The 24,937-nt window shown below is 41.3% G+C and overlaps 1 protein-coding gene and 1 pseudogene across 1 annotated transcript; both read right to left on the minus strand.

The window, feature by feature from the left end:
• Positions 1-332: 332 nt before the first annotated feature.
• LOC121266730 (oil body-associated protein 2C-like) lies at positions 333-1,786 on the minus strand. Its single transcript, XM_041170533.1, has 4 exons — positions 1,371-1,786; positions 1,178-1,260; positions 967-1,081; positions 333-823 (listed from the first exon to the last, which is right to left on the minus strand). The coding sequence occupies exons 1-4, from the start codon at positions 1,651-1,653 to the stop codon at positions 567-569; spliced, it is 738 nt and encodes a 245-aa protein (XP_041026467.1). The 5' UTR covers positions 1,654-1,786; the 3' UTR covers positions 333-566.
• A 19,813-nt stretch (positions 1,787-21,599) lies between these two features.
• LOC121267092 lies at positions 21,600-24,569 on the minus strand (annotated as a pseudogene).
• Between the last annotated feature and the right edge of the window lie 368 nt (positions 24,570-24,937).

Genomic DNA, 24,937 nt, shown 5'->3' on the forward strand with positions numbered 1-24,937 from the left:
ATGTCACTCTAAAATTATAGAGTAGTGCTACATGTATACAAAAAGTTAATTTTTTGTAAGTTTTGAGGTACCACCGCTAAATCTGCTAACACTTGACTAGACTCAATTAACACTTACTCGTTTGTTTTCCAAGATGAGATGAGATTAAAGTTAAAAAGTTGAATAAAATATTATTAGAATATATTTTTTAATATTATTTTTGTTTTGAGATTTAAAAAAGTTGAATTGTTTATTTTATTTTGTGTGGGGATTTGAGAAAGTTGTAATGATGAAATGAGATGAGATGAGATGTTTCTTGAAAACAAAAGAGGCTTTAAAAGCCACTATATTACTGCTCTAAAACATCCGATCCACATTTAGTAATTTACAACACTACTCTAAATACACTATATATGCGTTATAACTAACGCCCGAGAAGGTCGATCTGATCTTGCCACACACATATTTAACATTAATAAATACAACGATGGATATTCATGTTCGAACATTCTATATGCGCGCGCACATACACAGGCGAAGCGGCCCATGCATTTCTGATCTATTCTCTCTTTTTGTATGTGTCACGTTCAGGGAAATGGCGCCCTCAGTATCATATCGGTGAGCTTTATATCAATGGCAAAACCCTTCCCATGCTGTTTCCAGTAATCAGCCTGCGGATTGATCCACTCCGGCTCCGGTAACTCCACCCTCGATGCCCTCAGAACTTCTGTCGATATGTTGTACTTCCTATCCCTCGCATGGAGCAGCTCCGGTGAGACCTGGCCCAGGTTCACCGGTTGTGGAGACATCATCAAGGCAGGCGCACCCAGTGGTAGCTTGTCACCTTATTCACAACCCCTCCTTAAAATCAGTCGAACCGATCCATTTGATTTACAGATTTAAAAAAAAAAAAAAAAATGCTTAGCTATACGTACGTGGCGTGCAAGTCAACGATGCTATTATGCTAAGTTTTATGCAGTTTCTTACCTCTATCAACCTGCCACGTGCACCAGAATTTGCCGTATGTTTTGACCAAATTTTCGAGTTCGGGATTCTCTATTATTCCTGGAACTCGGGGATTGACCCAGAGGCCAGACTTGATCTGGATCGTCCAAAGTCGATGCATAATCACAATCAAGAATTGAAAAAAGAAAGCGAATAATCAAGACTATACTGGAGTACAGGTGCGCGGTACAACCTCATAAGCATGGGAATGCCACAGCTTTTGCTCATCCGGAGGCAAATCTTCAAATATCCTATCCGATATTATATATTCAATACCTGTAGACCAGAACAATTAAGTTGGAAGTTGAAAAGACAGCAACGTTTTGCTTTCTTTTATCAAAGCAAAAGCAAGAAGGGTAGGCCGGGGCCGGAGACAAAAGTTTTACCGATGAGACGGCCATGAGCGTGATCCGTATCGTAAACGGCGCACTGGAGGAAGTCCTGGTTGAGGCGGGTGATGTAGTGGTGGGTCTCGATCTGGCGGGTCATGTCGTGGCTGTAGGAGGCAAAGGTGCAGGCGTGCTGGCTCATCTTCTTCACCGGCTTGACGGACTGAAGTATTTGAGCTCCCTTGTCTATCACATGCTGCTCCATCGTCATAGGCTGCCCAGGCGGCCTGGGGTCTCCGTCAGTAGCCAAAGCACTTGGTGACTTGTCGCTCGAGGCCATTATTAATTATGAGACAACGACGTACGCGATCGCATGAAGGCGATGACTCGCTAACTCTCCCCCTAGATAGCTCGTTGCTGTTTGTTGCTTTTGGTAGAAAGGCCGGTCGTGCAACCTAGGGAGTGTTATAGGATCAGCAATAGATCAGGAAGAGTGGATAGAGAACGTAACGTGGTGAGGTTTGAACGTCCCACGTAGACATTATGCATGCAAAGTTTGAGGTGGCGTCTACTGGCTAGAACCTATCCTCTTCGCTTTAGCTTTTGTTTTCTTTTGCCTTTTTACCCCGGCCTTCTGTGTGTATTTTCTAGTTAATTATTATTTTACGAGAAGTTTGAGCTGTTGACGTCTATCAATTGGCAACTTGAGAATTGATCTAGTCATACATTCACCATTAATTAGCCCTAAAAGATAGTAGAATATAATAATATAAAAATTACAATCTTCAGCTGTATCCCACTCAGTTTTTATTTTTGGAATTTCTTTTTGTCGAAATGTCGTGTTTGTTGTAAACAATATATATAGTAGATGCCAATCGGGGCCGGCTCAATACGTTTCGCAGGTTAAAATTTTGAGTGAGATTTTTTTTTATTTAAGTAAAATTAAATAAATTTATTTATTTTTATATTATATTTTTATTTAAAAATAATTGCTATCATTTTGTAAAGCAAAATTATTAATTAAGATTTTATATCGCATTTTCAATTAATAACGGACTAATTTAATCTTTATTAAGAAATTTTTGATTTAGAGAGAATTTTATCAAATCTAATTTTACAAGTACTTTAGACTCTTAGACACAATTATAATCATTATTGTCAATAAAGTTCTATAAACAACTTACACGTTTGAAAAAAATGGGCCATTGCCTCTTCAAAAGATTATACAAAAACCTAGGGCTGGGCAAAATTCTGGAATTTCCGACTCTGCCCGACATCCACTCCGATTCCGACTCTGACGGAGTCAGAGTGGTCAGATTTCGGAGTTGGAGTTCGGAGTAGCTCCGAACTCCGTCTCGGAGTTGGAGTCGGAGTTCGGAGCTCCGACTTCCGACTCTGAATTTTTTTAAAAAAATCCAGATGGTTTTACATCTTGGGGTTTTCTTAAAAAAAAAATAAACGACGCCGTCCCACTTAATGTGGGACGGCGTCGTTTTATGGAACGGATGGGGCCAAAACGCAGGAGCCCCCCCCCCCCCCCCCATTCCCTTCTTCTTTCTTCCTTCTCACTTCTCTGTTCTGTCTCGTCTGCTGCGTCTGCGATCTGCTGCCGTGCTGCGTCTCGCGTCTCGCATCTCCGTTGCCGCCATTCGTCGTTGCTCCTCCGTGCAACTTCAAGCCGAGCTTCAGCCTACGGTGAGAGTGGCGGGTTTTGAACTTCCGAGCCCTAGAATTAAATTTAGTAGTTTAATTAATTAATTTTATGTAAACGTCTCTCACTCTCTTGTGAATTGGTATTTTGTTGTGATTCCTATGAATTGATTTTGTAAATTTGTAGTAAAAAAATGTGTTTAATGAAATGTATGATATGTTTGTAATTTGTTTTGTATGCATGCATAGTGTATGATAAAATGTGTAACAGATGTGTAAGAGATGTGCATAGAGTCCAGTTGGTTCATTTGCGTTGTTTTCTTTACATGTAAAACAAATAACAGATATATGATAGTTGAATATTTTGTAATTAATTCTATCCATTTTGTAAGGTCTTGGGTGTGCTTGGCTTCTCTCATAACCAAAAAAGAAAAAAAAAATTGTTTTGGGTCCAAGATATATAACTCCTCCTTCATTTTATGCTTAAAAAAGATGATGATATATTTTATATACCATGATGACAAAAAATATTGGTCAAGAAGAATTGGATAATTGAGAACGTAGAGTTGGTGAGATACTTGAAAACATTAACAAGTAATTTATTATATATTCCCCATCATATAATTTTGCCGTCCAAATTGATTCATCCATTCAAATACATTTCGATCTATTAGAAATGTAGAGAAATAAACAGTCCGACTCCGAACGAAGGTCGGAGCTTCCATTCGGAGGTTGGAGTTTTGATAGGAAATCGGAGCTCCGACCTCCGATTAGAGTTGGACTCCGACTCCAGTTTGGAGTCGGAGTCGGAGGAGCATTTTGGCTCCGACTCTTGTCGGAGTCGGAGGTCGGAAACAACAACTCCGACTCCGTCGGAGTCGGAGCCTAGGCCTACAAAAACCTTTTATGAATACTGAAAAATTAAATTTTACTATTTATAATTTTCACATTAATTATATATTAAACTAATAATGATAAAAGAGAAGTGTATTCTTAGAATGAGAGTAGGTAAAATAATTATTATATGTGATACCTTTAAAAACTAATAATGATATAATATCTATTTGATCTTATTTATATTCTCATTTTCATTGAATTAATTAAAGTTTCTTATTGGGTATATATATATTTTTTGGAGCCTTCTTCCATTAGGGGCATTAGACAATTGCCTAAGTTGCCTAATGGAACGACCCTGATGCCAGTTAGTCTTTACTTGGTTTAAAAACTCACACCCAACTTGGCCTTGGTCCACGCATGCATGGGAGAGGTTGTTGCAAATGACCTAATGTTATTCGTATGGTTAATGTAGTGTTTCGCATACCTTTCGGCCAAATTTCAACAATTCAAATATTCAAAAAGGGGCTATGCCCGAGGTAAAAAAGACTGCAGCTTTGAAAGGGCGACCTAGGGGCTGGGGAACCTATGATGCCAAAGTTAGTAAATATTCTTGGAGGGTAGCAAATAAGTAAAAGAGTCTAAGGATCAGAGAGATTTTTTGGTACCTAGATCTTGCTATTTATACCGTGTATGGGGAGGGTGCAAATAGTATTTTTTCCACAAAGTTCGTGCTTTCTTTTGTGTATGTTGTCAGACCTTCTTAATGGGCGAGACTCTGCGCTGACTCCATAAATGTGGCATGTGACTTAATCAGCAGCGTCATTAATGTGATGTGGTTCCCTGACTCCTGATCCGATTTATATGAGCCATAGATGTCTTCATGCCGATGAATCGAGGGTCCTCCATATTTTCCGTGTTCTATGCATATATTGTTTCCGAGGGCAGCCATAGAGTGTCAGACAAATCTATCTTGTTGACTAGACGACGCCCCGTTCTGCTCCTTGCTCGGATAAGGAAGCCTTTAGGTCGCGTTCTGGGCCGAGGCTGGATGGGCCTTTCCTAGGGGGAAAATCTCCTTACAGTTAGCCCGCCAATTCTTCTCGGATGGATCTGGGAGGAATTGATTTATTCCTTTTGACCCCTCATCCTGTCAAATTTCAGACCCACCTTGCCGCACTCACTGCTTGCGTTTCGCATACATGGCAATACAACGTCAGTTCCGCTTCTGCATTGAATGGCGCCCCTTCCGTTTCTGCATCATGGCTCTATATGTCTCACCATTAATTTTGCACATCGTATCAGTAGATATGTTTTGCAGCAGTTGCGTTAATCGAAGGATCCTGGTACTTGAGTGGGACGCGCGTGAGATGCGCAGAGTTTTGACACCTCGGGAGGGTGATCTTCGATTCTTCCTATAGAAGGACTTTCTCTCATGTTGAGAAGCCCATCGTATTCACTCTACCTTTGTCCTGTCATTCTGTGATTTACTTTTCTTACTTTCCTTCCAAAGTTTCTTATCAACCTTTCCTGCCCTTTATGGCATTGAAGAAATCTTCGCATTCTGGAGAGCAGGTGAGGCCCTCTGGTGTTGTTCAAGCTGTCGTCATTCGTGGCGGTTCCATTCCAGATGACTTTGCAGGATTTTCATGGCGGTCGATAGTTACCTCCAATGAATTAGAGGAGTTGAAGGCGACCTATAAGATCCCCTCAAAGGTGGAGCTCGTAGTGCCTTTCCCTACTGGCAAAGCGGTGGATGAGGAGGGCTATGACACTAAAGTTGCGGTATATCCTGTCATGTTCTCATGTGGCCTGAGGTTGCTATTTTGTAGACCGGTGAGCAAAGTGCTAAGTTTCTTTGATTTGGCGCCCGCTCAACTCCCTCATTTTGCCTGGAGGATTTTTATTTCTTGCTGTGTTATTTGGCGTCGTTCTCTGGAGGAGGCCGAGTCGGATTTCCTTGACCTCACAGCCTGTGAGTTCTTTCTTACTCATAATCTAGTACGGAAGGGCCTGCATATCTACAGTTTCCAGCTGGTTCAGGAATTGGCTCTGATTGAGGAGAGGTACAAGGTGGTGAAAGGATATACCCGCAAGATTTTCTTCTTGTTGGGCGAGGGGTGGGAGTATCCAGCCGGGCAGGCCGTTAAGCATTTGTTTTATATTTGTGCCAATTGGGGTACTATAGATGATGCCTCGATCGGCCGCCTCGAACCAAACTCCAATGAGAAGGTGAGATTGGGGGTTGTTTGGGCCTGGGTGGCTACGCATCTAGGCGATCTCTATTCGAAGGCTCTGTTGTCAGTGGGTAGCCTTCTTTGGTATCTGGTTCCCCCTGCTAATCTTCGCTCTGATGTAGGTATTCCCATGAAACGATTTCTCTATCTGTCCGCAATCGTTCTCCAAGCCCGTTGGTTGAAGGGAAGGGGAAGAGACCCTGAGTACCTCTCCTGCTCCTGTCGACTCTGATAATGTTCCCATTCCTCCTAGGGGGCCGTCCATCCTGGTGCTTCGAATCCCCGCACCCCCAAGAGTGCCTAAAGAGACGATGTCGATTGCTAATCCTCCTTGCACCATGCCACTGGCCTGGAGAGTTGCAATGGATGCTACCATTGCAACCAAAGGCATTTTCTTGGGTAGCGTCGAGGGGAAGGAGGCTGACATTTCAGGCAAGGGAATCGTGGCACCTAGTGTGCCTGGCGATGGAGTGGGCACGGAAGCCGCCACGAGAGTTCTAGCGGACTTTCAGATGATTGCGTTACATGGCCATGCCGATCATTTTCACAAGGTGGATAAGAGAATCCAGAGGCTATTTGCAGGGGTAAAATTCACTTGCTAATTCTTCAGAGATTTTTTTTTAACTTGTCTTTTGTGGTAGGGGTTGGAGCGTCTGGCAGATTTTACTGTTGACAGCCAGGCAGAACTAAGGAATGAGAACTGGGACCTTTGCTCTCTCGTTCAGGTATCCTTGGACTGCGTGGCCTCAGAGCAGAAGCAGAAGGAGGTGGTTAAAGAAGCCTTAGCCGTTCTAGTTAAGTCCCGAGGGGAGGTCGGCCAGCTCCGCATTGAAGCCTCGCTTGCTTGCGAGGCGAGGAACACGCTGCAGCAATCCCTTGACCAGTGTCAGTCGAAATTGGAGTGGTTGCAGGCGATATCTGGGAACTTCACTGGCAGCGGGAGACAAATGGTTGGTCGATCAAATGGCTTGAGACCAAGGTTCAAGATTTTAACGAGTCAGTGGTGGTGAGGAAGAAGACCCTAGAGATGGAGAGGCAGCGAAGAAAAGATGCGGAAGCTACCCTATAAATGAATAAGGTGGTGCTCGAAGGTCGGGAAGCTGCCCTCTGAAGCTTGCATGATGAGCAATCTTATGCATGTGAGGTCAGTGACGATGCATGGAGATTCAGTTACAATGAAGGCTTGGAACGGATGAAGACCTACATTCTTCAGAACGCCTAGTCTGACCTCCATGCTATGAGCTTGGGCGACTTTCCTCCTCAGGAAGTGTCTTTATGGTGACACAACATTTTTGGGAAGGGTCTGATTTCGAGTGGCCTTGGTGATAGTTTTGTAGGGAACAAACCTGCTTTATAAGGGTGAATGTTTTGGATAAATCTTTGTGCCAATCCTCTGTTGTTGGGGTCCCGGACCGTTTATTCTCCTTCTAGCCCTTTTGCTTATTGTGTCTCGACTCATAAGCCATCTTCCATGGCTGGCAGGCTATCTCGGGGGCTTCCTAGATGACGCGTTCATCATACAACTCAATTAGTTGCCTCATTACATCCATGTTGATGTTTTGAGGAAACCTCTGGCGTTATTGACACGTCATAATGGTGGAGACCTTGGCCCGCTGCTTCGCATGGAAGAGTGATTTGATCGGGCTTGGTTGCTGTGGTGAATGGCCTTTGTCCGATAAGCGGTTCTTTTAGGTTATCCTTGGCCGTTTTACAGTCTAAGGTCTGGCACTGAAACCCACTTTGTTGAATATATGAGTTTCACGGCGTAACTTATTCTTTGTAGTCTCGCGGCTCTATGCGGCTTTATGATGTAACTTGTTTTTTGTTGTCTTGTAGCTCTATACGGCTTTATGATGCAACTTGCTTCTTGTAGTCTTGCAGGTCCATGCAGCTTTATGATGTAACTTGCTTTTTTAATAAAATTATTTTTTGTTGATCGTGCCTAGTTATATGGTTTCTATACTCTTCTCGCAGTATCTTTTTCTCATTTTCTTCTTCCTTTTCCTTCATTTTGTTCTCTTTGTTTTTTTATGGGCCGGCTTGAGTAGAGCTTGGTCGTGAGGGTTCACCTTCCTGTATCTCTCCTGATCTACCCCGCCAGTAGCTAGCCGTAGTTGACGACCCCACCTGTTGGTGGCCTTTCGTATTGCATTTCTCTGTCAGCCTCGACTGCGGTGCCATAATTTTTCATATTTTCCTTATCAAATTTTTATTCTTCACGTTGTTGTTAGGAGTCTGTAGGGCCTTATGCTTGCCTTCTCGTCACAGGAACCAATGTCATAAACCTGAGCTTCCCGGTCTATGCTGGAAGGTTCTTGCTGATATTGTCCATCATGTATTGCCGTCGTTTATGATGAAGATGTCCTCGTTTCTTGCCTCATGTCAAACCGTCTCTTTCTCCCTTGAGGAGGTAATTTGGACAGCGATGTAGCTGGTCAGCTCCTTCACCACGGTGGGGGTTAGGGTAAGCATTTGGCCAGCCTTAGGGCTGAACCGCTCTCCACTATAAGAGGGATAAGACAACCTTTTAGGCCTACCTTCCCCTATGACATCTCGTATGGAAGTAAGTCATTCAGGCAGTTTGTTAATGGATCCACTCCTGCCCGTTCACACTGTAGGAAAGGGTAATTTTTGGTCAGGCTGGTGCTGAATCACACTTCGTCATAACGGAGGTCAGGATAACTTATTCGAGTAGCCGCGAAGCTGATCTTGCTCTCCACTGGGGGAGGGATAAGGCAACCTTTTAGGCCTACCTTTCCCTATGGTATCCGAAGGGAGGTAAGTTATTTGGGCCGCCTTGGGTCTGGTCCCGCTCTCTCGGACGAGGAAGCTAAGCCGCCTACTCGCCTATCATCCTTCGTGGGGAGGTAAGCTGTTCGGACAGTTTGATTTGAACCCACTCCCGCCAGTTGATATCACAGGAAATGGTAAATTTGGATCATGCTGGTGCTGATCTCACACTTAGTCGCAGCGGATGTCGGGATAAATTATTCGGGTACCTGCAAAACTGATCTTGCTCTCCGCTAGGGGAGGGATATGTTAACCTTTTAAGCTTACATTTCTCTATGGTATCCCGCAGGGAGGTAAATTGTTTGGGTAGTTTGTTACTGGACCCGTTCTCGCCTGTTGACACTTACGAGGAAGGTAAAATTTGTCTTCGGGTGGCCAAAGATCGATTCGCACTCCTCCATTTTGAGGGTTAAGGTAACCTTTTAGGTCTACCCTTCCATTTTTTCCCTGCGGGGAGGTAAGTCTTTGGAGTTTTTATTTAGCAAAGTTGACTTTGCTGAGGGGTAAACCGATTTTCTCGGGAGAAAGTTCACTTGGCACGTTAGGTTATGTTCCTGAAATTAATCATTAAGACAAGATAGAATATAAGGGCTGGTAACTAGTGCATGGGAAAATATAAAAACTATGACAAGAAAGCCGTCTTAGTAGTAATATTTCCGCAGATGCTCGACGTTCCATGGGTGTGGTAGTCCACTTCCTTGGGAATCTTTTGAGGCGATAGGAACCTGGTTGATTTGTGGCGATGACCACGTAGGGGCCCAACCAGTGGGGGCCTAGTTTTCCTTTGTCCCACGTTGTTGTTTCCGTTTCCTTGAGTACCAATTCTCCCACCTTGAATGTTATCGGCCGCACACGCTTGTTGAAGCATCTCTCGATCCTTCTTTTGTTGGCTGCGTCCTTTATCTCTGCTACTAGTCGGACTTCTTCCAACAGGTCCAGCTGTTCTTCTAGCCGTTTGCTATTAGATTCTTGTTCAAAGTGTTGAACTCTGTATGTAGGGAGTCCAACCTGTATTGGCAACATTGCCTCATGTCCATAAGTGAGGGTGAAAGGAGTTTCCCCTCTCAGTGTCTTTACTGTGACCCGGTAGGCCCATAGCACAGCGGGGAGCTCCTTGGCCCACACACCTTTTCTGTCGTCAAGTCGTTTTTTGAGTATTCCCATTAGCGTCTTGTTAGTGGTTTTGACTTGTCCGTTGAACTGTGGGTAACCCGAGGACGAGTATCAGAACTTGATCCCCAAATCTCGGCACCAATTTTGGTAATGGTCGGAATCGAACTGCCTTTCGTTGTCTGAGATGATAGTGTGCGGGATGTTGAACCTACAAAGCACTGATCTCCATAGGAATCACGTGATATTGCTCGCAGTGATAGTGGCTAAGGCTTTAGCGTCAATCCACTTGGTGAAATAGTTGATGGCCACCACTACGAACTTGACTCCTCCTTTGCCCATGAGAAGTGGGCCGACCAAATCAACTCCCTACTGGGCGAACGGCCAAGGCGATGTGATTGACATCAACTTCTCTGGCTGGCAATGGGGGATTTGGGTGTATTCCTGTCATTTCCAACACTTTCGTGCATAACCTTTGGCATTTCGGAGGGTTTGAGGCCAGTAATAACCAACCCTCGTCACTTTTTCGGCTAGCGTTTGTTCTCTCGAATGGTTCCTGCAAACTCCCTCATGTATTTCTACTAACACATATTTTGTCTCCTCCGGGAAAATGCATCTTAAGAGAGGAGCCGAGTGCATCTAATTTTTCTCGCCTCCTGCCAATCCTCAGACACCTCGATGATTTCCAAATATCTGACTATGTCCTCTGCCCAATCTGGGGTCCTAGGTCGTATTTCTATTACCTTGATTCCGACAGTGGGTACTTCCATCGTTCTAATCACCGTACTTTCCGGCTGGGAGAATCCTCCTGTCTGGATGCTGCGCACTTTAGTTTGTTTGCTTTCTGATTCTCCATTCTCGGTATTTGTTGAATTTGGAGATATTTGAAGTGAGGGCACTCAACTTTTACCAATGCCAGATATCTGCTTAACTTTTCACTCTTCACAGTAAGCTCCCCCTTACTTGATTCACCACTACCTGGGAATCGACCCATACTTTGATTTCGGAGGCTCCCAAAGGTCTGGCTACCTGAAATCTTGAGAGCAACACTTCATACTCTGCTTCATTATTTAATGTTTTGAATGCCAATCTAACGACATAATTGTGCTCTTCTCTTTCGGGCGCCACGATGTGCACCACCATTCCCTCACCAGCCCTGCAAGATGAGCCATCAATGAATACTTGCAAGGGCTTTATAAGTCATGCACCATTGTCCATCGCTGGGAATCCGGTGAATTTGGAGACAAAATCTGCTAACACTTGTCCCTTTATGGTGTTTGGAGGTGCGTATTCAATGTCGAACTCGCTTAACTTCACTACCCAATTCATGAGGCGTCCTGAAGCATCTGGTCGTTTTAATACCTTCTTTAGAGGAGTTTCTGTGATGACTCGTACCTGGTGAGCCTGAAAGTACGGGCGCATCTTTCACGTGGTTACTACTAATGAGAAAGCTAATTGCTCTATGCAGGAGTATCAGGCTTCAACCCCTCGATATGCCCGACTGATGTAGTAGACCGGCTTTTGGACCTCTTCTTCCTCCTGTACTAGTGCTGAGGAAGCCGCTTGGGGGGATATGGCCAAATATAAGGTCAATGTTTCCACGCTCTGCGGTTGGCTAAGGAGCGGTGGGCTCGTGAGGTACATCCTAAGGGCTTCAAACACTTGGTCGCACTCGTCATCCCATGTATTCGCCTTTCGCAAAACTTTGAAAAATGGTAGACATTTGTCAGTTGATCTTGAGACGAACCTGCTAAGGGCAGCAACTCGCCTAGCCAACCTCTATACTTCGTTTATGTTTCGCGGTGGAGCCATGCCGAGGATGGCATCCACCTTCTCGAGATTGACTTCAATGCCCCGTTCGGACACCATGAACTTGAGAAACTTTCTTGACTCGACACCAAAGGCTCACTTTGCTGGGTTCAACTTCATTTGATACTGCCGTATTATCGCAAAAGCATTTCTCAAGTCGTTCTAATGTTGTTTTAAGGTCCTGCTTTTGACCAACAGGGCGTCCACATGGACTTGCATATTTCTTCCTATTTGATCTTTGAACATACGGTTAACCAATCGCTTGTAGGTGGCCCCCGCATTTTTGAGACTGAAGGGCATCGCTTTATAGCAGTACAGACCTCGGTCTGTGATGAACGATGTCTTCTCCTTGTCCTCGGGCTTCATACTGATTTGGTTATACCCCGAGTAGGGGTCCATAAAGCTGAGCATGCGATGACCCACCGTTGAGTCGACGATGAGGTCAATGCGAGGGAGCGAGAACCTATCTTTCGATTAAGCTTTGTTCAGGTCAGTGAAGTTGATGCCCATTCTCTATTTGTCGCTTGCTGTATTTACTAGCACCACTTTCAACAACCACTTCGGGTAGTGAACTTCTCGAATGAACCCTGCCTTCAGTAGTCGGTCCACCTCTTCGACTATGGCAGCGTTCTTTTTTGCACTGAAGCTTAGGCGCTTCTGCTGCACCCCTTTGGCCTTTGGATCCACACTTAAACTATGATGTATGATTTCAGGCGCTATCCAGGGCATGTCCCCATCATTCCATGCAAACACATCCAGATGTTCGGCGAGGAGTTGTCGCATGGCGTCTCGAGCCTCATGAGTCATTTCGTTGCTGATCATTACTGTAGCCTTTGGTCAGTTTGGGTGGAGGATAATGAGTTCCAGCAGTCCAATTGGTTCGGCCTTTCGGAGCTCCTGTTCGTTCCGTACTTCGCTTGTAACCTCCACGCGATCAGGGGTTGGAGGCAAAGCGTCGATATCCTTCGCTATGTTCCGTGCTTCATTCGCTCATGCATGGTCTTCTCTTGTCGTTATTTTTTTTGCTTCTGCATGCCTGGTTCTTCATTTGGCCTACTTTCATGTCTCGAGTTGCTTCAACGAACCTCTGAGTTGCCTAGAACGGGTTGTGTCAGGTGTACGAAGGACACACAAGATTTATTAAGATCCCATAGACGGCGCCACTGTTAACGTCGTTTTCACACACCTTTGAGCCAAAGTCCAACAACTTAGGTCTTAAAAAGGTCCCTGCACAACGTAGAAAAGACTACGACTTTGAGAATGCCACCTAGGGGCCGGGGAACCTCTGATGCCAAAGTTAATAAATATTTTTAGAAAGTAGCAAATAAGTAAGAGAGGCTAGGGATCAGAGAGCCTTTTTGATTCTTGGAGCTTCCTATTTCTACTATGTCTGGGGAGGGTGTAGATAGTCTTTTTTCCACAAAGTCTGTACTTTCTTTTGTGTATGTTGTCAGACCTTCTTTAATGTGGTTGGGCTCTACGCTAGCTCCATAAATGTGGCGTGTGACTTAATCAGTAGCGTATTAATGCAGTATGATCCCCTGACTTCTGATCTAATTTATATGAGCTATAGATGACCTGATGCCGATGAATTGAGGGTCCTCTGTGTTTTCCGGGCGTTCTGTGCATATACTGTTTTCGAGGGCAGCCACAGAGTGTCAGACTGATCTGTCTTGTCGATTAGATTGTTCCCCGTTCTGTTCCTTGCTTGGATAAGGAAACTTGGGCCGGATTCTGGGCCAAGGCCTGATGGGCCTTTCCTATGGGGAAAAATCCCCTTACATGTATAATATTAATTCTATACATGATGATTCAAGAGAAATCTTTGCAATCACCTATATATAATTTGTCGTTCTATATATTCAAAAAGATGCAAATATTAATTTGAATCATGTATGACTCGATTCATAGATAGTTCTGCATATATCATTATCATGCATGCGTAGGAATACGTATTAATATAGAGTTGTTTTTTGGATTGAATTAATTTAGCTAAAGAATATTATATATAGTACTAAATTGAAGTTAGATGTTGATTTTCTATTAATATATAAATATACTTCTTTTTAATCCATTCCCCTCTGCAATGGCCATAACTTTCGTAATTGGTGCAGAATTTTTTGAAATTTCTTTGATACTGAAAACTTGGGAAAAACAATTAGCAGTATATATGGACATGCGTGGTGGTATCAGTACGTATAAACTCAGGTATACACATGTATATATATGTTGATGCTGAAAAAATTGCACAATAGGCTGGAAAGAGAGAAAAAGTCATTCTCGGCCCACTGAGTCGATTAGGACTTGATCGGTATTGTTTGGAGCCCTTGGCAGTATTTTGGTGCGATTGTACGGTGGCAATGCGTACCTCCATGGCAGTGAATGAAAAATAAGTGCAGAGAAAGTAAGAGTAAGGGACATACAGATTTACGTGAATTTGGCATGTTGCCTACGTCCACATGTGTTTGAGGAGAGAAAATCCATTATGATATACTTATTTACAGTCTCTCATGACCTCTTATTTTTCATTGTACAAGGAAAGCTAGAGCTCTTTTCCTCGAGAGAACGTCTTCCTCGGTAGGTTGCTAAAGAAGAAGAAGATCTGATCGAGAGAGACCCTATTCGTCGTCTTGTCCCTTGCTTTTATCTCACTCTTCATTGCACGTGCCTACTGGCCATGATGTGACTGGTTCCTTTGCGTGTTTATCAACAGAGATGAGGCCTGACCCTTTACGTGTCTAAGCATCCCTTCTCTTCTCACCTTTTCTTGACACCCCTCTCTTACTCTCTTGACACCACTCTCCTGACCCATGGCGTAACGCCCCGTTCCCGGAGGTTCGGAGAGTTATTAACTATCATTTAAACACATTTCAACAATATAATTATAGATTCCAAATTCTCAATATCATATAGAAATTTTGATTCAAACTAACTTCCTTGATATAATCAATTTTCCAAAATGTCAAGTCACCAGAACACAATAAAATTTCTTAATAAAAATCGTGAATACTCATAAAAAACTTTATATACTTAATCCACTATTCTTAAATCATCTCACCCAATGCTTCATAATCTTGATTCTCAGCTGAAATATCCAAAATTATCTGAAAATATTATGGAGATAAGAGGGTAAGTTATCAACAATCAGTAAGTAGAGAACATATACTAGTATGTAAATATGAACAATTTCAGAATTCATAATGCAGAAAAAAATATTTACTTTCAGAATGCAAAATCAGAAATATTTACTTTTAGAATGTAAAATCAAACATGTTACAAAGAATATCAGAGCGAAACTTTCAGAAAACATTCTTATTCAAAAACCATTTGGCATATCAAAATCTGATACCTCATCTTCATCAATCAAAATATTACATCGGAACAGATACCATGTTTAACTCCCGTAGTAGGATTATAAACTACCATTATAACTCGTGGAATGGCTGTATCCTCTATTATAACTCGTGATTGGGTCGTCTACCATGTTTAACCCTCGTGGTAGGGTTATAAGCTATCATTATAACCCGTGGAAGGGTCGTATTCACTATTATCACTCGTGGTTGGACTGTATACCATGTTTAACTCCTGTGATATGGTTATAAACCACTATTATAACCCGTGAAAGGGTCGTAACCATTATTATAACTCGTGGAAGGGCCGTATCTACTATTATAACCCGTGGTTGGACCGTATCCAATATGATCACCCGTGGTTGGACCGTATCCAATATGATCACCCGTGGTTGGCCCGTATTCACTATTATAACCCGTAGTTAGGCCGTATGCCACTATTATTACCCGTGGCTAGGCTGTAACCGAAAATCGAACAGAACATCATAATCAGACTTAATCAAAATACAGAATTAAAATCTCATGCCAAGGTTTTCAGATGCCACTTCATATCAAAAGCCAAATACTAAACAGTTTCAGATAATTTCACATGTTTGAAATAAACAAAATCAAAACATCTTCATTTATTCACAGCAAAACTTTTAGATCTCATGCTTCAGAACATTTTTATTTCCTCAAAACAAACTCATATTCACTATTTTCCAGATTAGAAATAGAATGCATAAAAACTAGCTCATGTCTACATCAGTAATGACAAAAATACTCTTATCTTTCTTACGGATCTCATGAGTAATGCAAAGAAAATAATTATTTTCACATTTCTTTTCAAAAAAATATATATCATGCACATTTTCATAAATCAACCCCAGTTCATTTTCTTTTTTATGCAAAGTCTAGTATAGGAACTCTGCTTACCTGGACTTCTTAGTCTTTCGAAAATTTCCTCAACAATGCCGAACAAATATTAATCATCACCTATAAAATAATCACGTAATTCCCGTAAATTTCCAATCGATCACGTAATTCCCGTAAATGTCCAATTGAATATGTATTTTCAATATTTAAGCTTAAGATGCTAAAATAACCAATTTTAATTCCTCAAAACCTATAACCTTAAAATACCATCACTTCTCCAAATCCATCAATAACCACTTAAAATGCTTTGACTAAGCTATTAAATTTTAAGGCATTTTCTAAAACTGTATAATAATAATAGTAATAAATTCAACTATGTGATGCCCCGACTCTCACGTACAAAAAAATGGAAATCGTGACGTTGAGATGATGAAACCACGGGTCACGCATCCCAATAATAAGTGCTCAAGTGTGTGCAATATGCAAAAAGTGCACAACAAAAATCGCAGCGATTAATTAAAAGTTAGCTAACTAATTACTAGAATTTTTAAATATAGATATCCAAAATAAATTGTCTTTAAAAAAGTTATAGAATTATCCAATATAAATATAATACAAACCAAATACATAGCTAAAAAGTGGGAGACAAATCCCAATACACGAGCAAGTGATCCCAAATCACTCATTCGGCGGAGCCGAATCCTCAGACTCGTCTTCCTCATCTACATCAAAATCTGTGATACCATAAAGTAAGTAATAATATAAACAACCCACGAGATAAAAATGCATTAATGTATCTAACAAATATGCGTACACATGACGAAACATGAATGTGACCGAAAACCCTCATTTTCCCAAAAAATGATTATTTTCCAATGCAAGCCAAAAATTCCATTTGACCAAAAACACACCATGAATAATATCTGCAATTTTTCCAGAAAATGTCCCAAACATAAACCAACCTGAGAAAATGGTTCTCGTAACCATTAAATCATAAACTGACAACATAATCATTTATCGGACACTGTAGGCAGGAATCACAGGCAAGACTCCACTATCGTCCCTGCTTACTACCATCCCAACCGCATGCACCACAGATGAAAATTACAGGCGGGACTATATCACTATCCCTACCGCGTGCACTGTAGGCGGGACTCTACCACCATCCCTACCGCATGCACCGTAGACGAGAATCACAGGCGGGACTCTACCACCATCTCTACAGTCTCTTTTCCTTTTTCTCAAACCGATCAATCCAATCATTTCAAATATACTCAAAATCATTTCTCACATGAAAATCCAGTTTTTTCAAATATACACATGAACATGTATGCAATTATACGAAAATCTAGTTTTCATTTACAAATATGAATATGCGTGCAAATATGCAATGTACACGACACGACACGACACAAATATCCAACAACCAACAAATCCCAACATAACCCAATCACACAACAACTCCATCCTCCAATCCAACCAACCCCCTCACTTCTCAGACTCAGTTCGGCACAATCAACCAGTTCACAGTAAATATGAGTTAGTGCAAAAATACATTTAAATCTCAAAAGTTCTTTAGAAAAATACTTACAACGCTATAATATACATTTCGAATGATCACGGAGATGCTAAAAGTGGTAGCACAACAACGAAACAGTGTATTTTGGACAATGGTCGTGGGTCTCAAAATGCTAGATTTTGAACAGAGACAAACGAAAACTTGAGATTACTAGGGAAGGGCTTAGAGGTATTGGTGAAACTAATGGTAGCGATAGTTGGCCGTGGGTGGCGGCGTGGGCGGCGGTTGGAGGCCAAAATACCCAAATTGGATATTAAGTTAGAGGGGCTTCAAGGGTGGCGGATCGGGACTGAGGATGGGTGGATTAGGTAGCTGGGAGGCCACCAGTGTTGTGGTGAAAATATGGTGACCAATGGTGGCGCGATGAAGGTGCTAGAGCACAAAGGGTGCCGCGGTTTGGAGCTATGCGTGGGGGTTGATGGTGGCGAGAGAGGAGCTAAAAATAGAGGGGGGTGGTCGCCGGCTAATGGGGAAGATGTTGGGAGGGGCGGTGACGGCAATGGACCGTGCACGATGACGCTGTGGGCTGAAGAGAAAATGGATGGAAAGAGAGGGGAGGGGTGTCGCGTGCGAGAGGAAGAAGCAAGGGAAAAAGAAGGAGAAAAAGAAAGATAAGAAGGAAAAGAAAAAGAGGGAAAATGAATAAATGAAGGAAAGAAATGAGGTCTAATCCTCACAACTTGGGTCACAAAATTGATCCAACGAAAATAATTTCAAAACAACAAGTTAAATAAAATAATTTAAACATAGTGACTAAATAAAAATAAAATAATTAAATCCAACAATAAACTAATTTAAAATAAAGAGCAATTTAAATAATGAACAATAATTAATAACAAAAAAACACATTGAATTAACAATTAAAAATCTTAAAAGAATACAATGTAAATCATCTAAAAATTTAAAACAAGAAAGCCCATAATCTTAATAAATGCAATAATTACTTAGTCAAAATACACGTAAATACGGGGTATCACAAACTATGCCACAAAATACATGATTTAAAGATTCATTATAAAAAAACTGGTTAAAGCATGAGGGCAAAGATTTCATCAAATAAAAATAGACTAATTAGTTTATTAAAGGGTTAACATAAAAATTTCATACTTACTATTTACTTACTAAAATTAGTTGTAAAAAAAATAATTAATTCATTAATCTAGACTCCTAAAATATTTTCTATATAAAATCTTATACTACAAACAAATTCTACGCACAACAGGTTTATAAAAACATGTTCAATAAGCACCCATTCAAGGGCATTTTGGGAAAGAAAAAGAAAACATAACCTGCATGGCTGTTTGAAAACAAAGACTGGGATTTACAAACACGAAACAATGGCCATGCTTACCGAGGAGGAAGGAGGGACGCAACGGCAGGGCTGGGCGGATGTCACAGGTGGTGCACACGGTGTCGGAGCACTGAGAGATAGATAGAGAGTGATGAGCAAGAGAGACTGAGTGGTGGGAGAGAGAGTCCGAAAAATGGTGAGAGAGATTGGAGAGGAAACTGTGACATGGCGTGACCTTACCGAGCGAGAGTGGTGAGAGGTGCTGGGCGGCACTTTCTGTGTGCCGTGAGGGACGACGGGGCAGCGACTGGTGGCTTGGGTGGATGGCTTGAGGCTCACGGTGAGGAAGATTACTTCCTCTATTTTGGTGAAGCAAAAACAGGGTACTCTCTCAAAACAGAGTACCCTCCAGAGAGTTCTTGCAGACACCCAACCATGAGCGTGAGCAAGAAGAAAGGCAAAGAAAAATAGAGAGTGAACCCCCACCTCCAATACCCAGTATAAAACTCATCAAGAATGAGTCTGGATCCACCCTTGTACCCAGTGCTCCTTCCACAACGCTGGATATTGCCAATAGGTTTACACCTCTTGGTAAAATTGTGCAACTGGCGACGTTTGCGTCTACGGTTTCTACATCTTTTGATCCATATGCGAAAGCAGTGGCATCAAAAGGTCCTACTTTGATTACGCCCCAGTTTTTCCTCCCAAAAGGAAAAACTGAATATATGAAGAAGCCTTTCATAACCCATCTGTTTCATATAGAACCTAACCGTTCCAATTTAACAGATCCGTTCAAAATAGCCTCTTCCTATTTTCCCCCCAATTTTCACTGGATACCTGAAGATTCATAAAAAAATCTCCAGTATTATTCCAGTATCCTGATTCTCACCAACTCTCTTGTCATAAAACTCATTTATGATAAGAATGATTCCACCAAACTAATATATCACAGTGCTTACATCCTTCGAGTCATTAAAGAAGTCGATTGGGCATCCAACCCATGGACTCCTAAAAGACTCTCAGATTCTGCACTGAGCTATAATTATTTTGATTATATAACCGCCTGGAGACGCTTTATGTTTTTTCAGGTTCCAGATATGAGCTATTCATGATTCATTAATTTTGATACAAGATTCAAAGGAACTTTCCCTTATTGGTTTCTCTAATGGTGGGACCAATTTGGTTTAATTCCAGACAATCTTCCTGAGCAGCTCGCTAAAGCTTTTACATTCTATCAACAAGTTGCTAGTACAAAACTGAACCGGCATTCACAGATGTTTCCTTATGAGCTCCATTTTTGCAAGAACTATAAATTACCGTGGATCTTCAAATAGACTTATGAGAAAAATGCTAATATAATTGACCGAGCTTACTTCACAAAATGGTGGGATAGGTTCGGATATACTGATAAAGTAATCAACCAGATGATTAAAGATTTCTCTCAAGTCGCCCCTGATTTACAAGACAAGAAGGAATTTCCAGCAATTAAATCTGGTTCACCTATTCCTGAATATCCCTTGATGATTTGGGCCCCTAATTTACCAACTGCTTTAGCAAGAGGAAAAACCACCAGCTCATCCTCAAAGAAATCTTCTAAGTCTGCCAAAGATAACATCCTCAACAGACTTGATAAAAAAGATTTAATTAAATTGCTTGAGCAACAATTGTCTAAGTCCCTGAGTAACAATTATGAAGACGATGAGAATTCAGAAGCCTCTTCAGAGGTTTCATACAGTAACCTATTTGGTCATGACTCCAAAGGCATTCCAAAGCCAAAAGATGATTGACTACTACTTGAGTTCAAAGAAAACCAACAACGTCTCCTTTGAGATATCTGTCGCCTTGTACCCTAAGCAGCCGCCTACAAAAACAGCTGGAAGACACAGAGACGACCGAAAGCTATTTTGTCATTTTGTGCCGAAAGTAGCCGCCCCAGAGATAGCTGGAAAGACACAATCATGACACCCTGAGACCCGTACTTAAACAGTCCTTACTGTTCACTCACGGATTGATTTACTGTTTAACTTTAATAATTGTAAACAAGAACTCCTTATGTTATAAAAGGAGAACCTCACCCCTTAGCTAAGGCAGAGTTCATTCGAGAGAAAAATGATCACCTCTCTATCTTTCTAACCTCTCCTTATTTACCTTGATCTTGTAAGTGCAAATCTGCATTACCTTGTGCCTGTAATTACTTTAAGCTTGTTAATTCAATAAAGCTTATATGTTTATTACAATTGATTTTGCATCTGCATACATACATATGGCCGATTTAACCGCATTTTAATTTGTGCTTGCATAATTTAATTATTGTGCAATATACTCTGATTCTTTCATTCTCCTTCATTCTCTTCTTCTTCAGTCAGACTTCGGCTTGCTTCATTTCCGCTGTTTTGGTATATATATATATATATATATATATATATATATATATATAGCACCAAACTTACACATCGAACTGGCCGGTAATCTTTTTTCTAGATAAAAATAATAGTAATCATTGTAAACTACAACTTAATGGGCCAGTTTGTAGATGCATTGGCCGCACGGCAACACACATGACTTGAAACGAAAAAGCTTTTTCATTAATAAACAGTTATCTCAAACCCTCTACATTATAGTTATTATAGAAAATAAAAAGAGGAAGAAAAAAAGATACAAGCAAAGCAAAAAGAAAGTAAGAAAATCAAATAGATCGAAGCTTACGATCTTCATAATTTGCATTTATTGTCACATATATAAGATCATGATCACCACTTGAGGCTAAGTTATCTTTTTGTTCTATTTCTTGTTTTCATTTGAGACCGCATGCATAGGACTATCAGGCCTGTACTTGTACCTCTTAGCTACCACTAAGTAGATAGAGAAGTTGATCAAGCTCAATATAGAAAGCAACCAGTAGAAGAGATTCAAATGGTTTCTGTTGATATTGTTCCCTGCCAACCAACCTCCACTTCTGGTAATATCCTTTGTTGCACTGTTCACTATATTAACCACTATGGTGCTGAGAAAATACCCTAGAGCCATGGAGCTCCATAGGAAGCAAGTTGAAATGGATTTCAGGCCTTTTGGTGCCTCTGAATAGAAAAACTCAAGGAGCCCCACGTACGTGAAAAGGTCTGCAATCCCAAATATGAAGAATTGAAACGATAGCCAAAACGTACTAATGGGCAATGGCTCTTTCACTGGGATTGCATCGAGCATATTACTGTCTCTTGCTACGTCTTTTCGCTTTACTTCCATTATTCCAGCCACGGCCATGGAGATGGATGACAGAATTAGGCCAACTCCTATACGTTGCAGGTGGGTGATGCCGGTGGGGATGCCGGTGATTTTGCGTGCAAAGGGAACGAAAATCCTGTCGTAGGCAGGGATTATGACGATCATGAATACGACGGGGATGATGGGGAGTGAGGCTGGTGGGATGTTGAAAGATTTGGTGAAACTAGTGTCCATAGTGAGACCTTGCTGGATCGAGAACGTTTGGAGCTGAGCCAGGCAAAGGGTCATGATAATCGTGCAACAAAAAATTGGGATCATGCCTAGTATTACTTTGGCATTTTCCACTTGAGTCACTCTGCAGAGTTTCCATGGGTTTGGAGCTTCAGGTCTACCATCCTGCTCTGTAGATGTTGGTTGGACGGCTGCTTTGTCTAAAAACCTGCATGGGATTTTAGCATGAAATGTTAAAGCAAAGAGGAACAAATATATATAGGAGAGCATGCAGCTTTCTATTGGTGCATGAACTAACTCTTCTCCTTTGCGATGAATATAAAAGAGAATTGTGCAAATTCTGGAGATCCAGAGCCAAAAAGAGACATGTTGTCATGTCATGAATCTATGTGTAAATTAGTTCAAGGCTGGGAGAGAACCTGAAAATGTCTCTGTGAGGTAAGAATTCTGCTTCCAAAGCAGCTTCCTTGTCCTTTTCAATCTCATAGAGATCTGTGGGGTCCTCAGGAAGGTGAAGATTTCTGTTGCGAATAGCTGCAACATAGACCTGAGAAAAAGAACCATGAGCAGGATAGTCAGGAAACATTGATCAAGAACTAATAGATAATAAGAGCAAGCACTAAGCTTGGTCTTAGTTGAAAGGCAGAGAGATTCTGCACAACAAAAGGTGCTCCTGTCTTTGGGAACAAATAAACCAAGATATTGATACAAGGGGTTTAACCAATTATGCTAACCTGTATAATTTCAGTGATGGGGCTATTTCCTTGAATCACTTGTATCCTGTAAATTGGTAGTCCCGAAGCGAAGACAATCACAGCCAAGAACAAGGCGATGGAAGAGATCCCAAAGCCCCAGTCCCAACCTCTATTATCCTGGATCCACACAATTAACGTTAAGCTAATAGCACCGCCAACACATACGGCCAGTAAAAGGCCATTGAAGAAGCTGGACATCTGCCTTGCTTCTTTTGGGTCTTTTTCATCAAATTGATCAGCTCCATGTGATGGCAATGCAGCTTTGACTGATGCAGACCCAGCAGCAAGCATATACAGACCAATAAAGAGGAGGGCAGCATTGGCACCATCAATTTTCTCACAGCGAGAAGCTGGATCAAAGATGTTGCAAACTGGGGGCTTTAGTTTGGGATAATGAGCTTGTACTGCTAACAATGCTAGTCCCTGATAAACAAGCATGCGAAACAGATAAAAACCATACTTAAATTTTTTGAGAACAGAGCAAAATATGAATAGAAAAAATGGCCAGTCACTCTTAGTCCATTGCCATAACCAGTACTGCTGTAAGTTCTATAATTACAGTTCATTGTTGTTTTTGGTCAGTCTGAAATAGACTTTAAATTATAGAGCATGGGACAGACTAACAAATTCTTACCCCCACTCTAACCTCTCCCTTTAAAAAAAGCTCTCTTATTGCATGTTAAAATATAAAAGAAATAATAAAATCTACATCTTTCTATTAATTTGAACTTTTGGGACAAGTAATAATTTCACATGGTATCAGAGCAGAGGTTTTGAGTTCAAATCCTGACTCTACACTCTACCTCATTTAATTAAGTATTTTACGTGTTGAGCCACCTATTGAGGGGAAGTCTAGCTCACACGTGAGGGAAATTGTTAATATATAAAATACATAATAAAATTTCTCATCGTCTTAAACTTTTGAGACAAGTAGTGATTTCACATTGCATTTAAGAGAAGTGAGGAGTTTTGACAGATGTATACGGCTTAGACATTTGACACCAATGAAGATGGATATAAGCTTTGTAATTAAGCATACCAAAAACTCGAGGCTTCCAGCAAAGACAACAGTTTTAAATCTGCCAATGTAAGTATCTGCAAGGAGAGCTGCCAGATTGGAGAGAATGTAAGCAGTGCCCATGTAGTTGGTTAGCTGATTAGCAGCCTCGGCAAGTTCCATGTGCATCACCCCATTAAAATATGTCACCAAGTTCACGGCCAGTGCAAAGGTTGCTACGTGCTCAAAAGCAAACGTGGCTACAACATCATAAACATTAATATTCGTTAACCACGAAATTTAAGTCATGGGCCTACAAAACAATTAATATGGATGATGCATGATCTTCTTGTAACTGGCAATAATATTATATATACACAACCATGCATCAAGCTATATATCTTTCTATTTATACAAAACCAAGTTGAGTTTTTACGTACAGAGTATGAGCAACGAAGTTCTGGTTCCTCCATGTTTGTATTTCAACGCTTCTCTTCCCTTCCAGTCGACCTTTCCTTCAACAATCAGCTCTGGTTTCTCCTACATATACGCCAAATTATGTCATTACGAAAGAAAGTTATGAACCTAAAGCAAGAACATAAATATATATATATTATATATATATATATATAGGCCATGCATAAATGTGAGCACAATGAAGAGATCAAAAGCAAAATACCATAGATAGCTAGCTACTAGCAAGAGTCTATCTTGATCTGTTGCCTGGTACAAAAGAGCACTTATAATGCTGAGATGGGTATGTAGAAGCTAAGAAAATAATGAGCTTCATTCGTGTGTATATAAGGTGCAAACGCTGTGAAAAATGGCCAGCTTGACCGAGTGGTGTTATGCTTGTTATTACCACTTGTTATGACCACAACGCCCTTATTCTTGTTTGATTGTAAACGTATTTT

The sequence above is a fragment of the Juglans microcarpa x Juglans regia genome, chromosome 5S (assembly GCF_004785595.1).
Source record: "Juglans microcarpa x Juglans regia isolate MS1-56 chromosome 5S, Jm3101_v1.0, whole genome shotgun sequence".
NCBI lineage: Eukaryota > Viridiplantae > Streptophyta > Magnoliopsida > Fagales > Juglandaceae > Juglans > Juglans microcarpa x Juglans regia.